Source organism: Ylistrum balloti, unplaced genomic scaffold (assembly GCF_031769215.1).
Source record: "Ylistrum balloti isolate Yb309-2 unplaced genomic scaffold, AGI_CSIRO_Ybal_v1 Utg369764, whole genome shotgun sequence".
Taxonomy (NCBI): Eukaryota; Metazoa; Mollusca; class Bivalvia; order Pectinida; family Pectinidae; genus Ylistrum; species Ylistrum balloti.
In genome coordinates, this window is record NW_026781961.1 from 1,877,264 (window position 1) to 1,902,164 (window position 24,901).

At 33.7% G+C, this 24,901-nt stretch overlaps 2 protein-coding genes across 2 annotated transcripts; one reads left to right on the forward strand and one right to left on the reverse strand.

Moving 5' to 3' along the window:
• LOC132543761 (nephronectin-like) lies at nt 1-9,433 on the reverse strand. Its single transcript, XM_060207281.1, has 4 exons — nt 9,376-9,433; nt 2,436-2,522; nt 680-799; nt 1-287 (listed from the first exon to the last, which is right to left on the reverse strand). The coding sequence occupies exons 1-4, from the start codon at nt 9,431-9,433 to the stop codon at nt 1-3; spliced, it is 552 nt and encodes a 183-aa protein (XP_060063264.1).
• A 6,228-nt stretch (nt 9,434-15,661) lies between these two features.
• Nucleotides 15,662-24,613, forward strand: LOC132543762 (equilibrative nucleobase transporter 1-like). Its single transcript, XM_060207282.1, has 10 exons — nt 15,662-15,993; nt 16,794-16,840; nt 17,432-17,511; nt 18,645-18,737; nt 19,982-20,198; nt 20,591-20,788; nt 21,850-21,951; nt 23,115-23,280; nt 23,872-23,992; nt 24,530-24,613. Exons 1-10 carry the CDS (start codon nt 15,662-15,664, stop codon nt 24,611-24,613), a joined length of 1,440 nt encoding a protein of 479 aa, XP_060063265.1.
• The last annotated feature ends 288 nt before the right edge of the window (nt 24,614-24,901 follow it).

Below are 24,901 nucleotides of genomic sequence, written 5' to 3' on the forward strand. Positions count from 1 at the left end.
TCAAGGAGGTACAGTGGTCATCGAGGGCAGTACAGTAGGGGAACGAGAGGATGTTGTAGATGATGACGAGAATGGGTAATAAGTTGAACGTGTAGGGTATTTTGAACCTGTAGGATGTGTAGGGTATGTAGGATATGTAGGATATGTAGGATATGTCGGGCTTGGTGGATCAGGACGGAGTATTGGTATCAACTCGTGTAGAATGGACCGATAGCTTGCGGCTTGTATCATAGTATCGGAGTATCGTTGTATACTTGGGTATGGTTTAGGAGGTACAACAGAAACAGCTGTAACAAAAGCCATGTATATAATTTATTCCAGCATTCACGAAAAAATTTCTTTTTTTTATTTTTTATTTTTTTAAATTTTCGCAGGAGAGCTCAAGATTAAATCTTGTGCAATGCATGAAAACGTCAATGGTTTCCACATCTGATTTTGTTTTCAATGTATTTTTTTTTTAAATCTTATTTCATCTTCAAAAATTACGATGAAACTAACAGCCTTTGTCGTATTCAAAATTGAAATTGGAACTAGTGGTGTGTTCACCAAGATCTAATTCATAGCAGGCTAAATTACATTATTTAAAATTACTTTCGTTTAAGAAAACGCAACCTTTGAATTCTAATATTTACAAAATATGCAACGACGAGAAAAACGATAGAAGTTTGTGGAGACTTACAACAAACGTAACCGTCCCCGGAGTAACCATTCCGACACACACATTGGTAGGTGCCCATAGATTTATAACAGTCAGCATTCCGATCACACAGTTGTTTACCCATGAGACATTCGTTTACCTCTGAAATTAAATAAACATTGACTATGAAATAACAAATTATATTCAATTACATGGTATTGCGAGAGGGTACGATTTTATTTTGACAAATCCATTTTTTCCTTCCATATCTAGTATGGTAGCCTCATAGGCCTCAAAATATAGGCCTATGTCATCACTGCGGAGTCCTAGAAGGAAGAAACAGCTGTAAGATGCAGTTTAATTCATTGTTTGTATCTAACTTAAAATTTGTATTTAAAGGTGTTTTTCACTTGTGTCTGTTGTACAATCTTTACGATAGAAGGTGGTAGAGACTGCTGGTTGACTTTAAATTCCTCAAGGTTTGCCGTAAGCTGCATACAACGTTTTAATTCATTCGAATAGTGACACGGTTCAAAATATACACACGCATTTGACGCTATCCTAAAATTATGAAAATTACGAAATTTATTTAAATATGGTACTGCTGCAATTCCTCTCCTTGTTTTTTCCTTTTTTTTTTCGATCACTTTGGATTTCCCTTTGTCGCCTCCTCGACATTCCTGAGAGTCCTAGAATGACGAAACAGCTGCACGAAGCAGCCTAGGTCATTGTTTGGCTCTACTCTATCTAACCCGGAATTATCAAAAGGTCCTATTCACTTGTGTGTCTATTGTACAATCTTCTAGTGTATTATTGACATACTCATAAATGTCTCATGTAAAGTGCCGTTTTCTTATTTCTGGATGGAGAATATTTTACACAAATCTGTATGAGATGTCTTTATGATTTTATCTCAATAAATTATGAAATATATGTGATTAATTAATGTTAAATGAGAAATTTTCCTTTTCGGTGAATATATTATGGATATAATTATATATATATATAATGATATAGGTGCGTGTTCACGTACAGACTGCCTTGTGACGAAACAATGTAGACCATCGACGTAGGACTGGAATCACTTTGTAAATGACAAGGTAATATTGATTTTATCGATAATTATCTAAATAATCGATAATTATCTAAATAATCGATAATTAAATAGGATGATCCTAAATTTGTTTCCATTAGGTATGTGATTTATAAAACTCGTCACAAATTTTTCATCTTAGCTCAAAAGCTCGAAAAGATAAACAAAATCCTAAATCAGATATCACAGAATCTACTATAAGATTTAAAATATATCTGTTACACATTCAGCATACATAACGTTATCTGATGTACATATGTTGGTATCGGGAAACATGTCAAACCTAATGAACATATTTAAAATATATGTAGATACTTAGCATGATTCGTAAAACTAATAATTTAATCAACAGGTTCCAAATTTCAGTAGAAGGATATTTCATTATTTAGATGAAAAGATGTTTATTTCGTTTGAAGGAGAAGGAAGTGGGGGCGGAGGGGAGGAGGAAGAAAGGGAAGAGATGGGGAGAGGATGTGGAGGAGGAAGAGAAGAGTTGAGGAGGGAAGGAGGAGGAGAGGATGGGGCGAGGAGGAGGAGAAAGAGGAGGATGAGAGGAGGATGAGAGAAGGATTAGGAGGAGTAGAAAGTGATTGGAATACATCAGAATATTATATCAGGATAAATATCAAAATAATTGGACAGTGGGCTTAATGGTAATATATATCGTTTATTTATAGTGTCAGATAAAATTGAATGGATACTTACCGCAATAACGGCCATCACCGACGTACCCTTGCTTACATCGGCAAACGTTCCAGACACAGTTAGCATACTTGTCGCAGTTACAATTGCCTGTTGAAAAAGTAGGGTTTTTATGTTTTTTGTTTTTAATAGAATTTAAAACATTTTATGTTGTTTTAAATATGATCATTTTAGGTAGTCTTAAATCTGGTCGTGTTATGTAGTCTTAAATATGGTCATTTTAGGTAGTCTTAAATCTGGTCGTGTTATGTAGTCTTAAATATGATCTTTTTGTAAACTTAAATGTGGTTATTTGATGAAGACTTCAATGTTATAACTTTATGTAGACTTAAATGTGGCCATTTTATCTACAGCTGAATGCATATAGTTAAGAACATTTATATGTTGTAATTATACATATACACACACAAAAAATGTTTATTTAATGAAAATTAGCTCATTGCTTTATTACCCGTATTAAACCATACATTAAATTATTTGATATAAACTTACTTAGGTGGCTGTTTTCGAAAGAAGAAAGTTAATGTGTCTAAACATTACAATTATCATATAATCAACCCAAAATTAATCCCATAACTAATCCAAAGTTTCAACATGTCAAGTCCTAACAATCACTGATGACACCAAGAAGGACGAACCAGCTGTATGATGAAGTAAACTTCAATTTTTCCTTCTGCTGTGTCTAATTCTCCATATTGGATTGTGCTGGGAATGATCCCTCCGGTACTACTTTTGTTGTTGAAATGCCTTAGTATCGCAAACCAACTTTAAATGACTGGAATAATTTGTAACACTTCGTTGTTATAAAGGCCCCAAGGAAATCATCTTGATTTCGTATGCTATGATAGAAATCACATGTCCGTGGTATCAGGCAAAAATCAATTAAAACTCGTGCAAATAACTTCTACTTATCATTCAGATGTCATTGCCCTCATTAAGGCACCCATGTCTTCTCTAGTCGGGCTAAGTAACATGTTAAAATGTGATTTCACTTGCATTTACTAGAAATGTTTTATTTTATCTATTCTTTTAAGAAGGATTTAATTTTTGTTTACTAAAGGTTTCAAGAAATAGACAAAAATCTGCACATTGACAAGTTTAACCAAGATATGCAGCCAATAATACCAAACATACAACAGGCTAACATTTTTCAATTCTAGTATAAGGTACAGTAGAGCAGAATTACCAATCAAATTCTATTTCAATCCTCTAGTGCTCGCCAGTAATGTTAAGGTCGTCAGTGTTGATACATAGGAAGTGACTGAGAAAAAACAATATTTGTTCGAAATAATATTAATAGCAAATGCATTTTTTGATATGGCCAATTAAAATACCATAATGATTATAAAAGAAATGAAAACAACAGAAGTGAAATATATTCATGCTGGAAACATAACTTAATATTCTGTTGATTTTATCGTTTTTATTTTTCTGCATAGTGTATAAAGTTTTTTTTTAATTCATTAGTTTTATAAGACGATCTACTTGGTTTATTTTATTTGATTAAAGTAAGGAAGTTATTTTATGTAAACTTAAATCTGATCATTTTATGTAAACTTAAATGTGGTCACTTTATGTAAACTTAAATGTGGTCACTTTATGTAAACTTAAATGTGGTCAATATGTAAACTTAAATTTGGTCACTTTATATTAACTTATCTGTGGTCATTTGACGTAGACTTAAATGTGGTCATTTTATGTAAACTTATCTGTGGTCATTTGACGTAGACTTAAATGTGGTCGTTTTATTTAGACGTAAATGTGGTCACTTTATGAAGACTTAAATGTGGTCATTTTATGTAGACGTAAATATGGTGATTTTATCTACAGCTAATGTATACAGTTAAGAACATTTATATGTTGAAGTTATAAATACACACATACTTTTCCATGAAAAATTGCTCATTTTATTACTCATATTGAAACATATATTAGATCATTCGATATAAACTTACCGCCATTTTTTGGTGTCGTTGTGCTTACTGGTGTTGTTCGCGAGAGTGTGGTGGCTGTTTTCGAAAGAAGAAATACCGTAAGGATTATAAAAGAAATAAAAACAACAGAAGTGAAATATATTTATTGCTGGAAACATAACTTAATATTCCGTTGATTTTTTAAAAATTTTCTGCATAGTGTAAAGTTCTTTTTAATTCATTAGTTTTATAAGACGATCTTTATTCTCTGTTTTCATTACTTCAAGTCTGCTAAAACTACTTTCATTGCAGTGAAAACATTTTGAGCAATTTATGTATTTCACTGGTTCACTGGTAAAGAGACAATATATTTAACATATAAATTATTCATAGGGAATATCTAAAAGTTTCTTCATTAATAACAAATAGATTTCACAACTGTGCCTAATATATCAGTATCTTCACACTCTTGTAAAATACAAAAATATTAGGCACACGAGGGAAATATATTTATTGTTACTGAAGACACGAATTGATATTCGATTTATTATATTTTCACAAGCAACATAGCCATATTACTGTTTAAAACAAATATAAAAAGAGGAAACAGACTGGACTTTTCGCGGACACTACTTATTATAACTTCACAGTACGCGACAAACTATAGATAGTTTTTTAAATCATTAAAAACACAAATATAGAATTCAATGTAACTTTAATTTTTAATCACATAGAAAATGTTACTTATTCATGTCACTAAGAGACAAAATTTGCTGTAATAAATTCAAAGAGAGTTTTACCTGTGACAAGTTACTACGCGGTTGAAAATATGCAACCTACAGTTGTCGCTGCTGATGACACGAATCCCCTTGAAATGTCTAACGTGTTAGCTCCACGTTCAAAACGTTTGATAGGGGATTGGATTTGATCTCTAATAAAGTAATTTGCGTTTTGCTGATTTTCACGGCAATGGACGTTTACCATGGAATTGAAGGTCGTGTCACAAGTTAACAATGCCTCCAAATGTTTGGTTTTGGTGTTTTTTGTACGGGACTGTATGATATGTCAATTTTATCAGTTGCTTTGTGTTCTGCAAAAGTGTTATTTTTCAGTAGCGTCGGCAAAAAGTGTTATTTTTCTGTAGTGAAAAATAACAAAAATGTGTTATTTTTCACTCTTTTTTATATGTCAATGGCAAAAAAGTAATAAAGAGTTATCATATATTGTTCTGTGGATTGACAGAATGAAAACGTAAGCTACGCGGAAGTCAGATGAATAAGTATTTGATCACTACTTACATAAAACCGTCGCTAGTATCAGCCATGTTATTGTGTCCTTCATGATTACGGCTGGCTAGTGTAATACCGTTGTTGTATCATGTAAGGTATAATATTGGAACGTTCGTACATAATTAAACACCGTGAACACTTAACTGTGACGTATTCAACTGTTACATTAACGACATACCCCTTGTAATACCCTGAGGTTAACATTAGTTGAGCATTGCAGACAACAGAATCTGTTATCAATATTAATGAAATTTGATTTTATATACTTAATGGAAACATCAGTGCTTATCAATTAAAGAGACTTAATGGTATGAAGGTGTGTGTCATTATCTTAATAATAAAATCACCAACGCCACCTATATATCTTGTTTAGGTACATAATGCTCGAACGACCATGTATTCTAATGGTCATCAAACACGGCGACCTTTACATCACACAAACCTAGAACAGAATGGATTGATTTTCTAAATCTCGAAGTAAATTGCAACATTTCATATGTTGGATTCGTTAATTGTTTCTAATTGTTTTGCACTGACAGCTTGTTGTTTGTGTACAACCCATTTAATCTAATCTAATTCTTATTTAAGATTCCTGAGGAAGATATGATTAATATAAAACTGTTTTTATGTATCTGCCTATGTATAATTACAATAGCTATTCCCTCCTCTTTCCTGCTAGGTACATGTATCAATGTGATATAAAATAGCACGTAGTTCATTATATCTCATACTGTAATGAACAAAATTATAGGGAAGAAAGAGAGGTTTCCTGCCACTGGCCCAAATCTAACTTCAGGTGACATGTTGAATAAGAGCATACTCTGTCATCGCCTCGCCTCTACATTTCCCATGTCGTGTGATTTTGTATTGTTCTCCTGAAAATCTTCTACTGTCTTGGGTCAGCTAACAGATTTATGGTTCAGATTCGCGGAGATGAGAGCAGCGGAAAGATGACTTTGAAACAGATTCTCGAAAATGACAGTGAATTTTCATGTAATTCTGAATAGTGTTAAAGGGCATAGGTTACGATTTAAAACTATTTCAAAAACACAAATTAGTCGTTTTGATGTTTTTTTTTTAAAAAAACTTATCACTTTTAGGCATATATCCTGCCAGCTATTTTCAGGCTCTCAAAGCAGCCGCTGTCACACGGTCAAAATTTTAATGAGCAGTGAGGTTACTTGACATTGTGACGTGAGCATATATGTGACCTGCTGATGGTGTATGTAATATATATGGTATATAGATCTATTTACATTCTGTGTTGTATCTACCTATATGTCGTAAGTACACTAAATCGTAGTATAAGAGACTATATACTACAATTTACAGTGATGAGGTCAGTGTATGAATACTGTATCCAATGTAAACAAACATGGCCGCCAGTAACAACAAATAAACAGGGCTTGCATACATAAGCCCGATTTTATTTTAGATTTAATTTTAATTCATATCTAGAAACATGGTATACAAGAAACCCTCTTTCGAAACGGACATTCCCAAAGTTCCGAAATATGTAAATCAGCCGGTGTAGACAAAAAGTACACACCACACTGCCCCAGGCAACAGCCATCTCAATGATCAGTGTCACGCGGCAAGTCATATGTTTATGTCCTCTCACAAGAGTGAGTTTTCATTAAAGTCCTACACCAGAAATGTTTCATGTCAGAAAAAAAAGCTTTGAGTACAGCTTTGGTCACCATTTCACTCCCTAGTGAGGACACTACTGGTTTGTAGACATCGCCAACGCCGTTCAAATCGTCATTCATCATCAACCACGTGTAGGAAATACCAATCACTCATAGATCACATTCTCTAGCACTACATCAAAGACATCAGCCCCGGGATTCTTTGTCAATGCAACATTTCATTTTTCAAATTAGATAACGGAAAGGAAAATATCGTCATTTTTTCCGCACTGACGGCCATGTCTAGCCATACAAGCGGTCATTCTGTCCAAGCAATTTTAGGGGCCGCGTCACGCCGAATGAATTTCTAACAATGCGCGAATTTCTTATGAAGAAAAAACAGTGAAATACCATAGTTTTCATTTCTTCTGGAAAATTTTTTCTTTTCCGGTATTTGAAGTTGATGACGTCAATGATATGGAAAGCGGCAAATTTAAACGCGTCATTTGTTACAGTAAAAAGACAATCTTTTTGAATGTAAGTATAAGCATTTAATTGTTACCAAATAAATAGTGATCATAAAATATTTTACTTTTACTCTGTTCGTTGCTTTTCTTCCACACAACATTATTTGCCAACATGTGTTTTCCTTCCAATTATTCAGCGTAACTGTTAGTTGTTTTTTCCGAAACCAGATACGTTTTAGAATTGTATCATTTTATTTTAGCTTTTAACTTCTTTTTATCTACACGTACTACAAGAATTGATCTTACTGATTAAGTAATAGATAAAATAAATCCATTTAATGTTTCAAAATTATGGAATTAAACGCGAGTTAAATAACTTATCAAGTGGTGAGGTCGCCGCCTTGTGAATTACAGGTATCGTTGTAGAAAATATAAATATAAAAAAAAACTTGGACTATGTCACCTGAAACAACTTATAACATACTTGAATCATTTTTAAAACTTTTAATGAAAACATGTAAACTGCTAGTAGTATTTTGGATTATTTTGAATCCGTTTAACTATTGAATTTGTTCAAAATGAGCTGCCCGAATTTTGTTAAAAACTGTAGAACGGGAGACAACTCAAGTTTCTCGGCAAAACTTTTTTTCTTTGCTAATATTTCTATTTCCGATAAACGTCAGTATATCATTATCGATAACACAGACACTATCAACGTGGAACATAAAAGAAACAAATTTGTTGTATCCTTTAATATAGTCAATCTGCATAACCCGCTATTTGTCATGATTGTAAACTAACATGTTCTATACGTGCAGAAACAACCGACGTAGCTAATGGGTTTCATGTATTTTTTTCATCTAATTTCACTATGATAATGTCCTTCATACTTCTATTGTCAATTGTCTCCGCAGTAAGCTACTTCACCGATGTCATGACCTTAACCATGCTTGGAAGTTTGCTCTCGTCTTTCATCACCGGATGTTAACTAATGATAACTTAATGTTCTTTTAGTTAACCGTCGATTCTACATGAAATTGGCGTGTTTACAAGTGATTTTTAAAACAAATATGTTAATATCATGACGACACAATCTATGTAAATAAAGATCAATTCAAAGCGAGGATGATGGTTATGGATAAACTATTACAAGCACAAAATCCTACGTGAAAGAAGTTGTGACCACAACTGACCCAGAATCGTAGTTCAGGATGTCATTCTTTTTTGAAGTAAAAAAGAAATCTAGAATTCAACGTTTGTTCTGGTGATGTTATTTTGAATGGTCACATTTTAGAAAGTGTACACATGTTCCTGATTTTTGATTTCATGAAACAAATATCAGCTTGTATCGTGATCTTGGAAAAAGCGACTTTGGGGGAAATTAAAAAAATTAAAGCACAGCAACTTTTCCGTTTTTAAGCATGAAAATATCCTAAAAGATCCTCTACATAAGCATAAAGTAAAAAACAGAATTGCAGCATAATATCTAACCTTTCAAAAAATTACCAGAACAAAAATTTAATACTAGAACATTGTTTTTACATCTCAGAAAAGTTTATTCTTTGAGTAAAATAATTATGAATAAAAAAAGTTTTAAAAAATAATTGTAAGAAGTTTGATTATAATTTATGGAATTTTGACATTACTATTTCCAGGTGTCTTGAGGACAGTGATTCCACTTGTAACGGCATCAGGTTTGTCCATTCTGTTGTCTGTGCTAGAATTTGTATCCACACCAACAGCCTTGTATGCCGATGTCGTCGTGTTAACCTTTCTTCGATCCTTCGTCTATTGTGCCAATATTCAGTACATCAGAACTACGTAAGTCGTTTACAAAATCAAGATAAAATTCCTGAATAAAGCATACGTTCATCGAGGTTTAAATGAATGAGCAACAATAAAAATAAGCAGTGATAATCCTTCTGAATTAATATACATGTTAACAGAATGTAATATATTCGACATTTGTAGCGAGTTCTTTCTATTATCACGTCTGCGCATTGACAATTCAAACGCAGCGTTACAAAATGACGTCGATATTCTAATTTTCAGAGGTGAAAATACTTGTTCCATTCAGGATTAAATTATTTCATATTTGGTATTTGGTTCTAGGGAAAATTAGCAGTTTTACTGCCTCTAGATCTCGATGTCCTTTGACCCAGCGAAACATTGTCTAAACTGTTTACATTTATCTCAACCATTTTTAAATTGGTAGATAGATATCTATGACCTTGCACTGTTGACCAAGTAACTGGAAAATTTGGCGAACTAAATCTTTGCATTATTTACTTTCAAATACACCAGACCATACAAAAAGATGACAGATCTATTCTTGCTGTTTTAGTATTTTGGTTCATTCTAAAATTGTTCCTCTGTAGATCTTTGAAGGCTAAACAGTACATCCTAAGATCACGAAGTATGCAATTTTGTGAGAGCTACTCTTTGGCAGTACAACCATGTAAAGCGTTTATTTTTTTCCTTGTATAAAAGATTCGTTGAAATATCACGATTTGCACATTTCTTGACCTGCCTCGCGGGTCCCAGAAGGGTTTGGCTACGAGATTGTCATTGTATGAGATTTAACGAAGTACGGAGGATGAAATCTTAAAAAATGTGATCGTGGTTCTGGTTGACAACATCTTCATCAAGTATTGTGGTAAGATTTTCCAAGACTATTGGCATACCTGTTGGAACCAACTGTGCACCTCTGATGGCTGACTTGTTTTTGTACGATGCTGAATTTTTTGAAGAGCTTATCAACAGGTCACGAAGACTTTGCAAAGTCGCTTAATTTCACTTACAGATAAACTGATGGCGTCTTATTTTTAAATTACAAGAGATTTATTGCCAACGTCAATCGTATATATCCATTAGATTTGGAAATTGAGGACACCACATTCTCTTCTACATCTTACCTCGATCTTTTCCCACACCGAAACCTACCTGGATTTCCACCAGACTGTATGATGAACGTGATGATTTCAATTTCCTTATTGTGATTTTTCCATTTCTGTATGACAACAACTCTACATCCCAAACTATGGATTTTACATGTCTGTTCCCTTCATTGCATTTTTTTCAAGAAGTCGTCGACTAAAGAACAAACTCGCCACACAGAGTTTGAAAATATGGAAGCTGAAACGTTAGTTTGCTATTGGTCACGTTGTTGTATACCTTGTTCTCATTTGAGAACGTGACATTACTTATTTAGATTGATTAAGATTTACATGGCGGGTATTGTCGATAAAGCAAAAAGCGCTTACTCTTCCGGAGCATCAATAAATAAATCTCATTTTGGATTATGATTATGGGAAATATTGGTATTTTATATTTGTTTATTGTTTTTGTATATTATGCTATTTACGTACAAATTAAATCATGAAAATAAATCTTTTTGACAGGTGAAGTTGTTCCTGCTGTGTATGTCAACTATTTCTCTGTTTCATCCCATCCTTGTCTTCTACACTCAAAGACGTGATCAACGTAATGATCTGCACAAAAAGCCTGTCAAACCAACGTGAAAATAGCAATTGCATGTCTTCCATGTTCTTGATGTAAACGGAGATGTGTGTAGACACAGCGAACTGACTTTCTATCTTCTATTTTGTAAATTTGCTTAGTATAATTTATCTACATCTTAAAAATGCAGCAATACACCGATCTAGATGTTGGTTTAACTCAAATTATTCAATTCATGTTATATTTGTTTTATTACCCTCTCTACAACTATTTCATAATGTTATATATATTCAAAAAGGCATAATGTAGCCAACAGTATCATATTGTGTGATCATTCTATGTACTTGTTATTATGGGTCAGAAAAGTCTACAAAACACAATACACCGTTAGTAAATTAACATGTGAAACGGTATAAAAGATTCAACAAAAAACATTTATTTCTCACATATATATTTATTTATATCATAAAAATAATGCTATGCGATTTGTGAAATACTAACATTTTCTCAGTTCATAGTCATTTCAAACTCATGTTTCCACACAAACACACCTTCCTTCGCAAGTTTTCTCGACAAGTACCTCACTTAAAAACACCAATCTACCTTCAAGGTACGCACATATACATCATTGGTGAATTTGACCTTGATTATTGTCCAAAAGCACGATATGCTATTTGATTACTTAGATTTTCGATCATGTAATTTATAATAATGTCGCATTGACGTATTTTATTTATTTTCATTCGTAGTTGATAAGTGTTAAGTCACATCACGTTTTAGTACGTATGTACCACTGCCAAACGCACCCTGTTTATACTACGGAACACTCTTACTTACTTCTACCTGAAATACTGTTGGTGGGCGTGACAGGTCTTTAATGGTAGTAAACGATATACAGGTAATGCTCTTCAGTCACATTGAAAATAACATGGATATTACACTACAAGAAGCTATATCAGTTTGAAATAAGGTAACATAATAGTCTCCGTATAGAATGACCCCTATGTTATTGCATTTATGTCAACCTCAAACTGACTAGAGCTCGAAATGTGTTTAAACGCTACAGATCTAAAATACATCTAACATTAATAAACATATCATTTTGAAATGAAATATCGCATTGAATAATATAATGAATTTAAATATATATTCTACTCACTTTTTCTTCGAAGTATTCATTTATTGTTGCACCTATAATAACACAAGTATCTGATTTGGTGCAATATGCATTTGTGTTTTGTAAATATGATTATTCATTAAAATCAAGAACATTTAAAAAACAAACATCGTAATCACTGTTGGAAAATGTGCCACAGAATAAGTAAAACCGTATTCAATGAAAAAGATTGAACACTCTTAAACATACAGCTGTACGTCTCACATTGTATGGATTAGACTAACTATCCGGTTTTGAGTTCCACACTCCATAGCAATTTCTATTTCTGACAGAGGAAACTCTATGGGAATTAGCGGGTTAGTCATCGCGTTACTCTTCCTATCATTAATTGAGGCTGAAGTAAAGGTCGAATGGCACAGTGAATGGTCTGAGATAGGCATGGACGTTTTGATCTGAGCCACAGGGAACCACTCTGGAACACGTAAAGGTCTTTTCTTTTACAACGCCCACACCCTACAACCCCCACCTTCCTGCCATAAAAATACAGTATCATGAAACTTCCGCCATATTGGTCATGTTTCACAATTTTACCTTTTTGTGCCTCTCCTTTTATGGTCTCAATGGTCAAATATAATCTTTCTCTATTGGGAGAGAATTATAGGTAACGATTACAATTTTAGAGTTGTTTATTGTCCTGTGACACTGGTTAGAGGACGAATATCCCATTATCTCCACGTGCACTATTTGCTGATTCGCTGTTCAGGTGTATATGATGAACGTATGGTATGGAGACACATAGCGAACAACTCAATATTGTAGAATTTATTCAATAACTGACGTGTCTGTGCACGAGAGTGATATTTACTGTTCATGTAGTATATATCTCGAGTGTATTAAGCCTATCAATATGATGCAATACAATAAAAAAAATAACCAAACTCTCTGAAATATTAACAAAAATTAATGCTCTCTCACATTTACATATGCTTATACGTGAGGACGTCAGGTAATATAACCCATACCAGACTACACAAGGTCGGTATGTACTGACACGCAAATTTACAAGTTTAGTAGAATGAATTATACTTTCAAGTGTACAAAAGTTACACCAGAGATTTGCTTTAAATTCATTTGATAAGTTTAAACATCCGATTATTCCACACTAGACATTGCCATCATTTTGACAACATAACAAAATCAAAAATCGCAATTACAGTTGGAAAATGCCAAATGATCAAAGATTTCATAGCAATAAGTCCATGCCTTAAGGGTTCCGTTCTGTAACACATAGAGTGCAGTTTTATCATCAAGATTGATGCCACTTTCCCAAACATCCACACCATCGTTCAGCCTCTGCCTTATCGGTTATGTTATGTTCCACAACGAACTTCTCGAACATTTCCTTCATGATCTAGATGACCTAATCTAATCGTCTGTAACATTGCGAACGGTTTGCGTTTGGTAGTGTATGTGCCTTTAAAGTAGAATGGCTATTTTTGTAGCAAAAGCATTTCGGCGATCATTTCGAACCTGTGACTCCGTAAATATGGCTGAAAAACACGAAAATACCAATATTTAATTATAATCATATTCCAGACTCAAATTTCATAAAACCAGACCAAATGTGAACAAAAAAAGTTTTAAACAGAGTCTCCTGAATCAGGTAAAGGAGAATAAGACCACGTGTTTCGGAAGAGTAAGCGTCTTCTATTTCATTGACGACACCAGCCATAAAATATTGGTAAATCTATGTAAGTTATATCAGCTTCTCCAGTGAGAACAAGGTATGTAACAACAGGCAAACTAACTAGCATCAAACACGTCAAGTCTTATATCCACACGGAAATCGAACATTTCTCAATGATATCACTTTATGGACCATAAAAGTTCCCGCCAATAATCATCAACCTTTATCTTTCGAAACCGGTGTTTGGAGCTTTTACTGTCAGTGGCGACTTCTTGCACGAAAATCGTGAAAGAGGAACCTACACTTGATAATTATTTTACTGCGACATGTAATTACCAAAGATGTAGGAATAGTGCTTATTAGAAATGGAAAATTTACAATAAGGGAAATTGTAAAGTGGAAAACTGTCCCAATTTGTTTCGTTGTTGGGCAAAGATCGAGATAAGCGGCTGATGTACAAGAATTGTCGTATCCTTCATTTCCAATTCTGTAATGTATTTACGATGAATATGGTCAATAAATTTCTTGCTTTTTAAAGACAAGACATCTTCAATATATATGGAAGTGAAATGAAACCACTTTGCAAGGTTTTTGTGACCTGTTTGATAAACTCTTTTACAAATTTCTGTCTTGTTAAAAAAGAAAAAAAATATCAGTCAACAGAGGGTCACAGATGGTTCCCATATATACATGCGCCAATAGTCTCCTGGAGGATTTTACCACCAAACTCGATGACACAAATTCCGCTGTTGGATGTCAAATCCGGTTTAATGTTCACCAAGCAATCTTATGGCAAAAATTGAGAAACTTTGAAGCTGTCTAGAAAAATGTTAACCCCTCTTTTAGCATGTGAATGAACTTTAAAAGGTTCATTTCGAGGCTTCGTCAAATGATTAAATTTAACAAAATATTACTCTGTGAGCATCTTTTTTCTTTTTGCGTTGCACTTTCCGATTGTTAGCTTAAGCTCCAAACACTAGTTTCGAAAGATGAAGGTTGATGATTATTGGCGAGAACTTTTACGGTCCATAAAGTGATATCATTGAGAAATGTTCGATTTCCGTGTGGATACAGACTTGACCTGTTTGATGCTAGTTAGTTTGCCTGTTGTTACATACCTTGTTCTCACTGACATCCTATCATTGTCAATGGCCTGCGTATGCGAAATAATATGATTGTTAAGTTACATTTTTGATACAAGGATTCAACGCAAGAATTAAATTAACTTTAAAGTATTTTATAGCATATCGGTTTTCTTTCTTTTTTTTCTGATTAATTTATTCATGCCTGATATGGGGCTATGGTCAGCTCATACTGCATTTTTTCTCACACGTTCTATTGTTTGAACTTCTTTCCGATAGACTGATCCGCTGTCATGAAAATGCATATATATATGTACAGTCACACACATTTATAAAAACATCAGCATATTTTCTGAACAATAAAATATCACTCCGTACTTGGTATTTCGTCAAATTATGCCATCAGGAAAAGTGTGATAAAAAAAAAAAACAAAAAAATCCTTGTGGATCGTGATGAGGCGAAAAAAGGCCTTAATGGTCAAATTTCAATAAAAAGTAAATTATATGCACAGACATGAACCTGGATTAAGATGTTTTATTCAGGTTATCCACGGGATGCAAACGGATATCTACACATTTAAATCGAAATGGATATGTCCAACGTCAGGGTTGCAGCTCTTGTAGTCTTAAGTTTACTGGAAATATTATTTTTCGGTGGGATGCAGTATGGATGGTTTGCCTTTGCTTTCATCCTTAAACAAGAAGGTGTATTTAGAAATCTGTGTGTTCTCAAAGACAACGCTATGGAATCTAATGCAAGCTTTGGAAATGGGACTCTTGGAGTTGTTGATTGTTTTCCCCAAGATGAACAGTTCAATTTGATTTTTAGTATTGGAGTAGCTGTCTTTTCGTCATTGACATTTGTAAGTGGACAATTGTTCTTGTCCTTCGACATCAAAAGGATACGGACTTTATGTATGTAAGTTCATGTAAACATTATTGATGAATGAATTTTACACCTGATAGACAGATCTGGTAAATATGACTCCGACTTCATTTTCGGCTTTAAATCAATATACCAATTAACAACATGTTATTACAGCCCATGTAAATAAATACCTAATCAATATGCGTCATTATAAGAAATCAGTTTCACTTTCTGCCTGTTCCGCGTGTGTTAGTGTTGTATAATAAGTGTAGAAAATTAATTGTGTGTTACAATCTTTATTTCGTTTAAGATTATATGTAAATGAAAATTGCCATAATCTTGTTTTCATGTAATCCATGAAAATAAATATTTTGTAGATTTCACAGTTACACGAAACTTATGACAAATATTCTGACAATACAAAATCGATTGTACGTTATGGGATATAATGAACAAGATTTATTTGTCATAAGGCAGAATTGTATCAAACTTTAAATTTGTAATAAAAGGTGTTATTCACTTCTGTGTCTTTTGTACATCCCGAATGTTCTGTAGATACTGATACAGTTGATGCAGTGTATTTCAATTTCAGCCACCATGTTGCATTGCCATACTACTATGCTGCTAATGACATACCATGCGACAGAATATTTTAACATGCATCGTTTTGTCCTTTTCAAATGCGAATAGATTTATATAGTATAACAGAATACTTGCAATTTTATAGCATTCTGCATTTTGTTTAACTTTGTGTTACAAATTTTGAACTTAATCATAAATGAAGGTGCTATTCACTTTTGTGTCTTTTGTACAATTTTCATAAATTAACCTGTATTCCTGTTTGTCAACAGATCATTGGGACTCGCGGGAATTCTTTGTTTCGCTCTCATATCACAAGGTAATCGTATAAGTTAAGAAGAAAACATACGCTGCAATCAGTGCTGTTTTATTACCAATAATTACTAGTATTCGGGGAATTTATTTCGCAAGAAACCACTTCGTAAACAATTTTGTACTTAAGAGATAATTACTGAAGTATATTATGTTACTGGAAGTTATTTTCGGCGATATAAATTGTTTATAAGCTATTGTTTTGTATTGAATGTCGCTTCTTCTTTTTTATGGCCGTTATAATAGTGAAATTCAAATAGGAAAATAAACAAAAATAAAATGATTTTTCGTGTATGAAAAAGTATAGATGTAATGTCTTCAAAGCGGTTAGGTCCGCAACTAAATGTTTGCGTTATTGCTGTGCATGGAACATATGGAATGAATGAAAATGAACGTGAAATGATTTGTTTATTCTAAAGAAAATTTAAATTTAGGACACATATCGCAAATTGAGTAATTAAATAAAATGGAAAGATAATACTCTATCAGTGACAGTGTGATACAACATTGAAAGATATGAGTTTAACGAATATCCTCGATATCTGGAGTCTGTTAGATATGACAAAAAAGCTAAATGAATTTTCTTTTCATGTTACAGATAACCCGTGGTTGTCCCTTCCAGGAATAATGCTGACGGGTTTGGCAGGTCAGGCTTTGATGATAGCTGATTATGTACAGGTAAAGCGTACAACTAATGCATTTCAGCAGCGTTCTAAAACACTTTAGGTCCGCAATATCTCAGTCGGTAGAACAGTCTTTGGTGAGAGTTAGAGATATGCTTCGATCCCAACTCGCGGTTTTCTGTGTTTATTCGCAGTGTGGGATTACGAATCGTCCTGTGAACAGAATACCACTCTGAATAGAATGCGGCGAGACTCCTGCAAGATCTTCAATGAGGTAGTCACATAAGCTATAACCTGGAGACCCTGTGTCAAATGGCTTTGATTATTTAAGGGGCCATCAATCCTGTAATTAACAATAAAATGCGACGAAAATGTGTTGATGTTACTCAAGTTTGGCAATTTGTATTCGTTTTAATTTTAGTATGGTTCAGAATAAACAAATGTATTTGACGTTCTTCTAAAACTGTCAGATATATAAAAAAAAATATTGAATTTAATTATTATGGTGCAGGTTGACCTTCGCATCTAGAGTTTGACATTTCTTTCGATCACTTTGTGTTTCCTCAGTTGGCTCCTACATTTATTAACTGAAACCGCTGGCATCACGTACGAGTACTAATATATCAAATTCTAAAGCAATTCACTTGAGTGTCTTTTGTTCAATCTAACATCAGCATTAAGGAAACACTCCGCTCTCAGGAGTAACTTTGATCAATATTCATTTTTGGATCAAATGGCGAAAATGTAAAAAGTAAATATAAAAATGCCTCTTGTTTGACTTTATGTCTTGATCTGAACGGAAGTCACATTTCAGTATTAATAGCATTTATTATAATTTGTGAGGTATCATGACTACATGTTTAACACACTTTCTGTATCGCTGTATACCTTAGGTGTACCATCAAATCATTATTCCCTGATACATGAGTGAATATAAACACACTTGAATACTGAGAGGCTGGATAGTACAGATATACCAAAGTTACATTGCAGACACGTGTGGATTCTATTATTAAGGGTTGAAAATACCACAATCGTCATGTCACACACAGTCCTTTTTAGCTTTTAAAGCATATCTCCAAAATATTATCACATGGAAACTCTTCTTTAAAAGACATCAACCATTGTATTATATACTAGTGCAGCTGTATAACATTATCAAATATTGTCTACATCATTGTATTGTAGGTACTACCACTACTACGTAAAAGGTCACCCATTTACATCGGCCTGATAAATGGGTGTATGGACTCTTCTGTTCTGACAATGATGATAGTAAAGGTATGTTCTTAAGAGAACTTTGTATGTTACAAACATGATCATGTTACATATCATAATCATGATTCAAACTAAACTTTAACATGAGCAAACAATTACCGAAAGAAAGATTTATACGTAAATAAGACCAGGTGTAATGTTTTATCTTATCTAGTCATGTCAGCTCACCTTTTGCTAAGACTCCAAAACAACAATACAATACAGGTTATGCTTGTGACCACCTAAGACGAACACTTCACAACTAACTCGTTTCGGTAATGACGAATTAACAAAACTTGTCCGATAATTGTCATTTATCTAAAGATGCATATTTGCAATGCACGTGAAAACTTCATTGTTGATGAAAATACTTGGAAAAATATTTAACATTATGTATATAACCAATAGGTGACATTTATTAAATATAATATAATATAAAAAATTCTTCAAAAGAACACTGAAAAAATGTGTTGATTCTATCCATCGACAAAAATCTTACAACTGACTCCTTCAGGTTTCTGATAACTTTCATTTATCTAAATGACGAATGTTTGCCATGAACATGGCAACAGCATTTATCAGTTGATAAAAATATATATATATTTGACATTAGAAAATTGGTTACTTGGTTAATATGTGTGATATTAACCGAGTCGAGATAAATAAACTAGTAAAAAGTCAATAATTGTTTTATTATATAATCTAAAACGATTAATGATGACAGATCTGAGAATGTAACTCAACACAACGTCATATATCCTAATTATATATCAGGTAACGATTAATGATGATGCTAGTGTTGATCAATTTTTCCTCAGTGTCTTTTCAACATTTTCCTCCTCCAAGGAGGCAAAGCGCATATCTTTTTTCTGTACAGTAGAGGCAGACACACCACCCGACTCCATCTTTTCAGGTCGTCGTTGCGGTAATACATGTAAGAGCCCGGATATTTCCAGAATTGTTTTTAGCGGCGTCTGATATCAACCGATTTTCTGATATCAACTGGTTGAACTGGAAATATCTGGTTGCTATCACAATTTAAAAAGGGTCATGTGTATGTCACGATGTTTTTACTTTTTAATCTCCTACACAGATGGCTGATTATAGCAATAAATTCATTATAGTAATGTTGTGAGAAAAGTGAAGATATACGTAAGGTTAATGATGAAAATAACAATGTATGACATTTTATATCTAAATACAGTATTTTCATTCATAAAAGAGTTGATCATCAGTTATCAATATAAATCGGTCAACTTCATTTTCAGCGTTTGCATGAAGACGGAGTGGATAAGAAATTCTCGCTCATTGGTTTCGCCACCTTGTTTGTCCTGATAGCAGGCACTTGTACCCTTCTCTATCCAATGCCACAACAAAGGGAGGTAACCGAGGACGAAGAAGAAAAGCATGAACGGGATTTCTTGAAAGAAGCTAAGGATGAAGCAAAGGAAGATATGAATTTGGTTCAGCAAACAACACGAAATGGTAAACAGCTGATGTAGTTTAGGAATTCTGTCCTATGCATTTTCACGTAGGATGTAAACTGGTTTTTTAGATTTTCTAGCAAGGTTTTAAATTAACTTTATCTACAACAGCAATGATTGACATTTTATACCACGAAACATATTTTGAAAATTGCAAAATTTCATATATTTGATTCGTTAATTGTGTCCATCACCGTGAAAGTTTTTTGGTTATATGCAACTCGGTTTATTTTACCTGATCATAAATGCGTCCAAAAGAAGATAAGATTAATGTAAAACTGTTTTGATGTATCTGCTCATGTATATTTACAATAACAATTTCCTCTTCTTTTCTACTATCAATGTAATATCAAGTAGCATGTAGTTCACATTACATTATATGGTAATGAACAGGGACGAAGGAGAAGCGTCTTGCCGGGGATGCAGATCTACCTTCCGGTGACATGTTGAATAAGAGCATCGTTGAAATCCTCTGCCATCGCCTCTTCATTTCCCATGTCGTATGGACAAGTATTGTTCTTTTGAAAATCTTCTACTTCCTTGGGTCAGCAAACAGATTGATGGGTCAGATTCTCGAGGATTACACTGAAGGTAAGGTGATTGGAACCGATTCTCGATAATGACAATGAATTTTCAGGTTAATTTGAACAGTGTTAACTAACATAGGACGCGATTTTTACCAGTTTCGAGAACATCAGTTAAAAGAGTAATTGTTTAAAAGGATAAGTGGGTACTTGAGATATATTGGATGATACGGTGCCAAACAGGTTGTATTGAAAAATAAGGATTCCCTAAAGATGCAAAAGTTAAACTACAGGTACACACGTGCTCTGAAGTGTCTTGGTTGAAACGCCATGTCAAGAGTTCAGCCCTTGAGTCAGGGATTTTTTCACGTAACCTTCGTGGTCAATAGTGCACGTTTAGGTTATCTGTAGTCTCTTTCTTATGAACTAGTATAATTTTTTCTTGTTCGCTACTGATGATCTAGAGTGTTGATATTAGTCTACACTCCACTTCAGTTATTTGTACATGTAATGCAATATTACAATACACATATATAGTGATCATAAGATATTTTATTTTTGTGTCACACGTCCAGAACAGCAACCGATCATTACACAATGCACCATTGACAGGAAAACAAAATCTTTTCACTATTCTGTTTGTTGTTTTTGCTCAAGCATAACATAATGTACCAAAATATATGGCTCCGTCTACAAGTACAGCATTTCTTCGGAAAACATACCTTTAAGAATTTTTATTTTTTGATTTAGCGTTTAATCAAAATTTGAAGAAAAAGAAAGATTTACAAGAAGTCTCTTGAAAAAGTACAAGGAGAATCAGACCAAAATGAGTTTTGCAAAATCTACAAATATCATTGAAAAAGATCGTTCAAGTTTGTTGTCAAAACTCTTTATTCATTGCTTATATCTTTATTTCCGATAAACTTAATCACATTGTTACTGATAACACAGACAGCATCAACACGAGTCATATTTGATATATCCTGAAGAACGTTTACTATAAAGAACACATTCTTTGTCATAGTAGTCAACTAACTTACGTAAATGTATGTACCGAGAAATGACAGCTAGTGAGTTTGGTATATTGAGCGTCATATCTCCATATAACGATGTAATTTATATTTGTAGTAAGCTATTTTACCGATGTCATGACCTTAACCATGCTTGGAAGTTTGGTCTCGTCTTTCATCGCCGGATATACAATACATGTGGGGGAGAAAATGTTTACTGGTAATATTTTAACAATATTTTACTGACTGTTAACCGTCGATTCTATACACCTGTTTACAGGGATTTTTTTAAAAACTTTTGACTAAGAATATGTTTACAGGTGACTTTTCCCGTTGTGTATGGATATTGGCTGGTGATAGTTAACTTTGTTTGTTCCTCAGGTTTAGTATCAGCTCCTTTTTTTGGTCTTATTTTTGAAAGTCTTCACAAATTAGACATACACGTTATGAATTACACATATACATTTCCATTTATCATCATCATCAACAGCATCAGCATCAACATCATCATATCATCATCACCACCACCACCACCACCACCATCATCATCATCATCATCATCAGCAGCAGCAGCAGATAATCTGCAGCAGCAGCATCAGCAGCATCAGCATCAGCAGCATCAGCAGCAGCAGCAGCAGAACCAGCAGCATCAGCATCAGCATCATCATATCATCATCACCATCAGCAGCAGCAGCAGCAGCAGTAGCATCACCATCATTATCATGATTGTATCAATGTCATATCAACATCAGTATGTCATCACTATCTACATGACAATAACACATCGGTACACCATTATGTCATCACTATGATCATCACATACATCACCATCATCAATAGGATATAAGACATCTGTCATAGCAATACCTCATTAGCTTTTTTCGTGATCTTGGAAAAACTAACTTTTCGTTGTAACTTGCAAAAGTTAAAGCACAACCAAGCATAAGGTCAGAAAAAGAAATGTAACATCATGTCGACGTTTTGCTATTAAAAAGATAACTTTTTAAACAAATATCATTACCAAAACTGATGCTGATATATATTTTGCTTCTCAGAGGAGTACATCCTTAAAGTAAAACAAACCCAAAAAGTGTCTATGAAACACTATGCCCCAGGTTGCAACAAAATTAAAATCACATGGTAAAAAACATTTTACAACGGGAATAGTCTTGTCGCAAGGAAAACACATTCCGAATAAGAAAAGCCCTGCCTCCTACAGTGCAATATATATGATCGTGGGTACAGTTGACAACAGACAGACAAATAAACAGCACAAAAACAATATACTCCCGAGCATTTGTTCTTGGGGCTAATAAAGATAAAAGCAATAATTGTGAGAAGTTTTATGATACTTTTATGAATATTTAACATTACTATTTCCAGGTGTCTTGAGGACAGTGATTCCACTTGTAACGGCATCAGGTTTAGCCATTCTGTTGTCTGTGCTAGAATTTGTATCCACACCAACAGCCTTGTATGCCGATTTCGTCGTGTTAACCTTTCTTCGATCCTTCGTCTATTGTGCCAATATTCAGTACATCAGAACTACGTAAGTCGTTTACAAAATCAAGATAAAATTCTTGAATGAAGCATACTCTCATCTAATAAACATGTTGGTGTCTATAGATAAATAGAAACCGCCGTAAATTTCATTTTAAAAAGATTTAATGGAGATTTGACAACTGGTAACGTCTCTACAAACCCTCTCCCTTACAATTTTATTTTATAAATTAAGGATTTTCTTTGATTTTATTTCACTCGAATATTGGCAAGGGTCAGAATACTTACACACGTAAGATGTGTTGCTCTAAAAATAATTGGATATATGAAAATTACGAAATAAAGTAAATTATGGGACTAAAAAATCACTTGTAAGAATTCACAGGATAACTCTGATTATGCGATATTCTTCAAACACCCCGTCAGTTTATTATATCCCCGGATACTTTTTTAGAAGTAGATCCTTCCCTTTATTTCTCATTTCTGATGTGAGATTATAATGAATGCGGCCAGGCAAAAAATGAATTATTACAAAAAATGACTCATATACATGTGTCCCAATTAGCGACTATCCAATTAGGTATATCCTGAATTACATATGATACATAGTTGGGTATTTAAACATACGCCTCGTGTTTAGGTTCCCTTTTAAGTATGTCAGTATCGTATATGGTGTGACCTTCTCGATTTCTGGGATGTTGACTTTGAGTCAGTATGGCCTATTCGCATGGACAGAGGAATACAATGGAGCTATGACACATGTAAGTTTTACCTGTCAAGTTAAAACTATAAAGGTTATTTATTCATAATGTAACCAGACATGTCGTTCATGGAGCATACGAACGGTTAACATTGAATTGGTATTAGTTTGAATTAAAATAACAAGCAATTGGTATAACTAATTATGTTAAGTCTAAACGTTGTTATTCAAGATGGAGTAAAATATGGGAAACTATTTCATGCCGTCCAGTTATTGGTATTTGAACAATGTTAAATGGTTCTGTTGTTGTATACTTTTTTCTCATTTGAGGAGGTGACATCACTTGCATTGACTAAGATTTACAGTGTCCTCGATGAAGCAGAAGACGCTTACCCTACCGGAACACTTGATTTTATCCTTCTTTTACTGTTTCAAATCTATGTGTATTTTTTTCTTTTGTTCGTGTTTTGCCCTAGTTTTATTGATATTGAGTTTGGATTCTGATTATGTTGACATGTTGGTATTTTCTTGTTGGCATGATTTTAAAAAATCTTCATTTTTGTAAATCATGATCAAAATTTTTTTTCCCATGTTACAGGTGAGGCTGTTCCTGCTGTTTGTATCAAGTGTTTCCCTGCTTCACCCTGTCCTTGTTTTCTACAATCAAAGACGTCGTCGATAGACCCTGTTTTCTACAGTCAAAGACGTCGTCGATAGACCCTGTTTTCTACAATCAAAAACGTCTTCGATAGACCCTATTTTCTATAATCAAAAACGTCTTCCACAAACTCTGTTTTCTACCATCAAAAACGTCTTCGATAGACTCTGTTTTCTACAATTACAAACGTCGTTGATAGACATTGTTTTCTAGAATCACAGACGTCTTCGATGACGGCATAAACACTATACTATACATCTGGCCCCACTTGTATAAAACATCTCAACTTGAGATTTCCTCAAGCCCAGATTT

What these genes read in the sequence shown, in the direction of transcription:
- LOC132543761 (XM_060207281.1), bottom strand. Translation starts at nt 9,433, where the DNA reads ATGGACAAACCTGATGCCGTTACAAGTGGAATCACTGTCCTCAAGACA. An exon ending in CCTCAAGACACCTGGAAATA is followed by an intron (nt 2,523 to 9,375) that starts GTAATGTCAAAA and finishes CTTTTTCAACAG; the next exon opens with GCAATTGTAACTGCGACAAG. An exon ending in CGGGGACGGTTACGTTTGTT is followed by an intron (nt 288 to 679) that starts GTAAGTCTCCAC and finishes CTTTTGTTACAG; the next exon opens with CTGTTTCTGTTGTACCTCCT.
- LOC132543762 (XM_060207282.1), top strand. Translation starts at nt 15,662, where the DNA reads ATGGATATGTCCAACGTCAGGGTTGCAGCTCTTGTAGTCTTAAGTTTA. An exon ending in AGGATACGGACTTTATGTAT is followed by an intron (nt 15,994 to 16,793) that starts GTAAGTTCATGT and finishes GTTTGTCAACAG; the next exon opens with ATCATTGGGACTCGCGGGAA. An exon ending in ACAATGGAGCTATGACACAT is followed by an intron (nt 23,993 to 24,529) that starts GTAAGTTTTACC and finishes CCCATGTTACAG; the next exon opens with GTGAGGCTGTTCCTGCTGTT.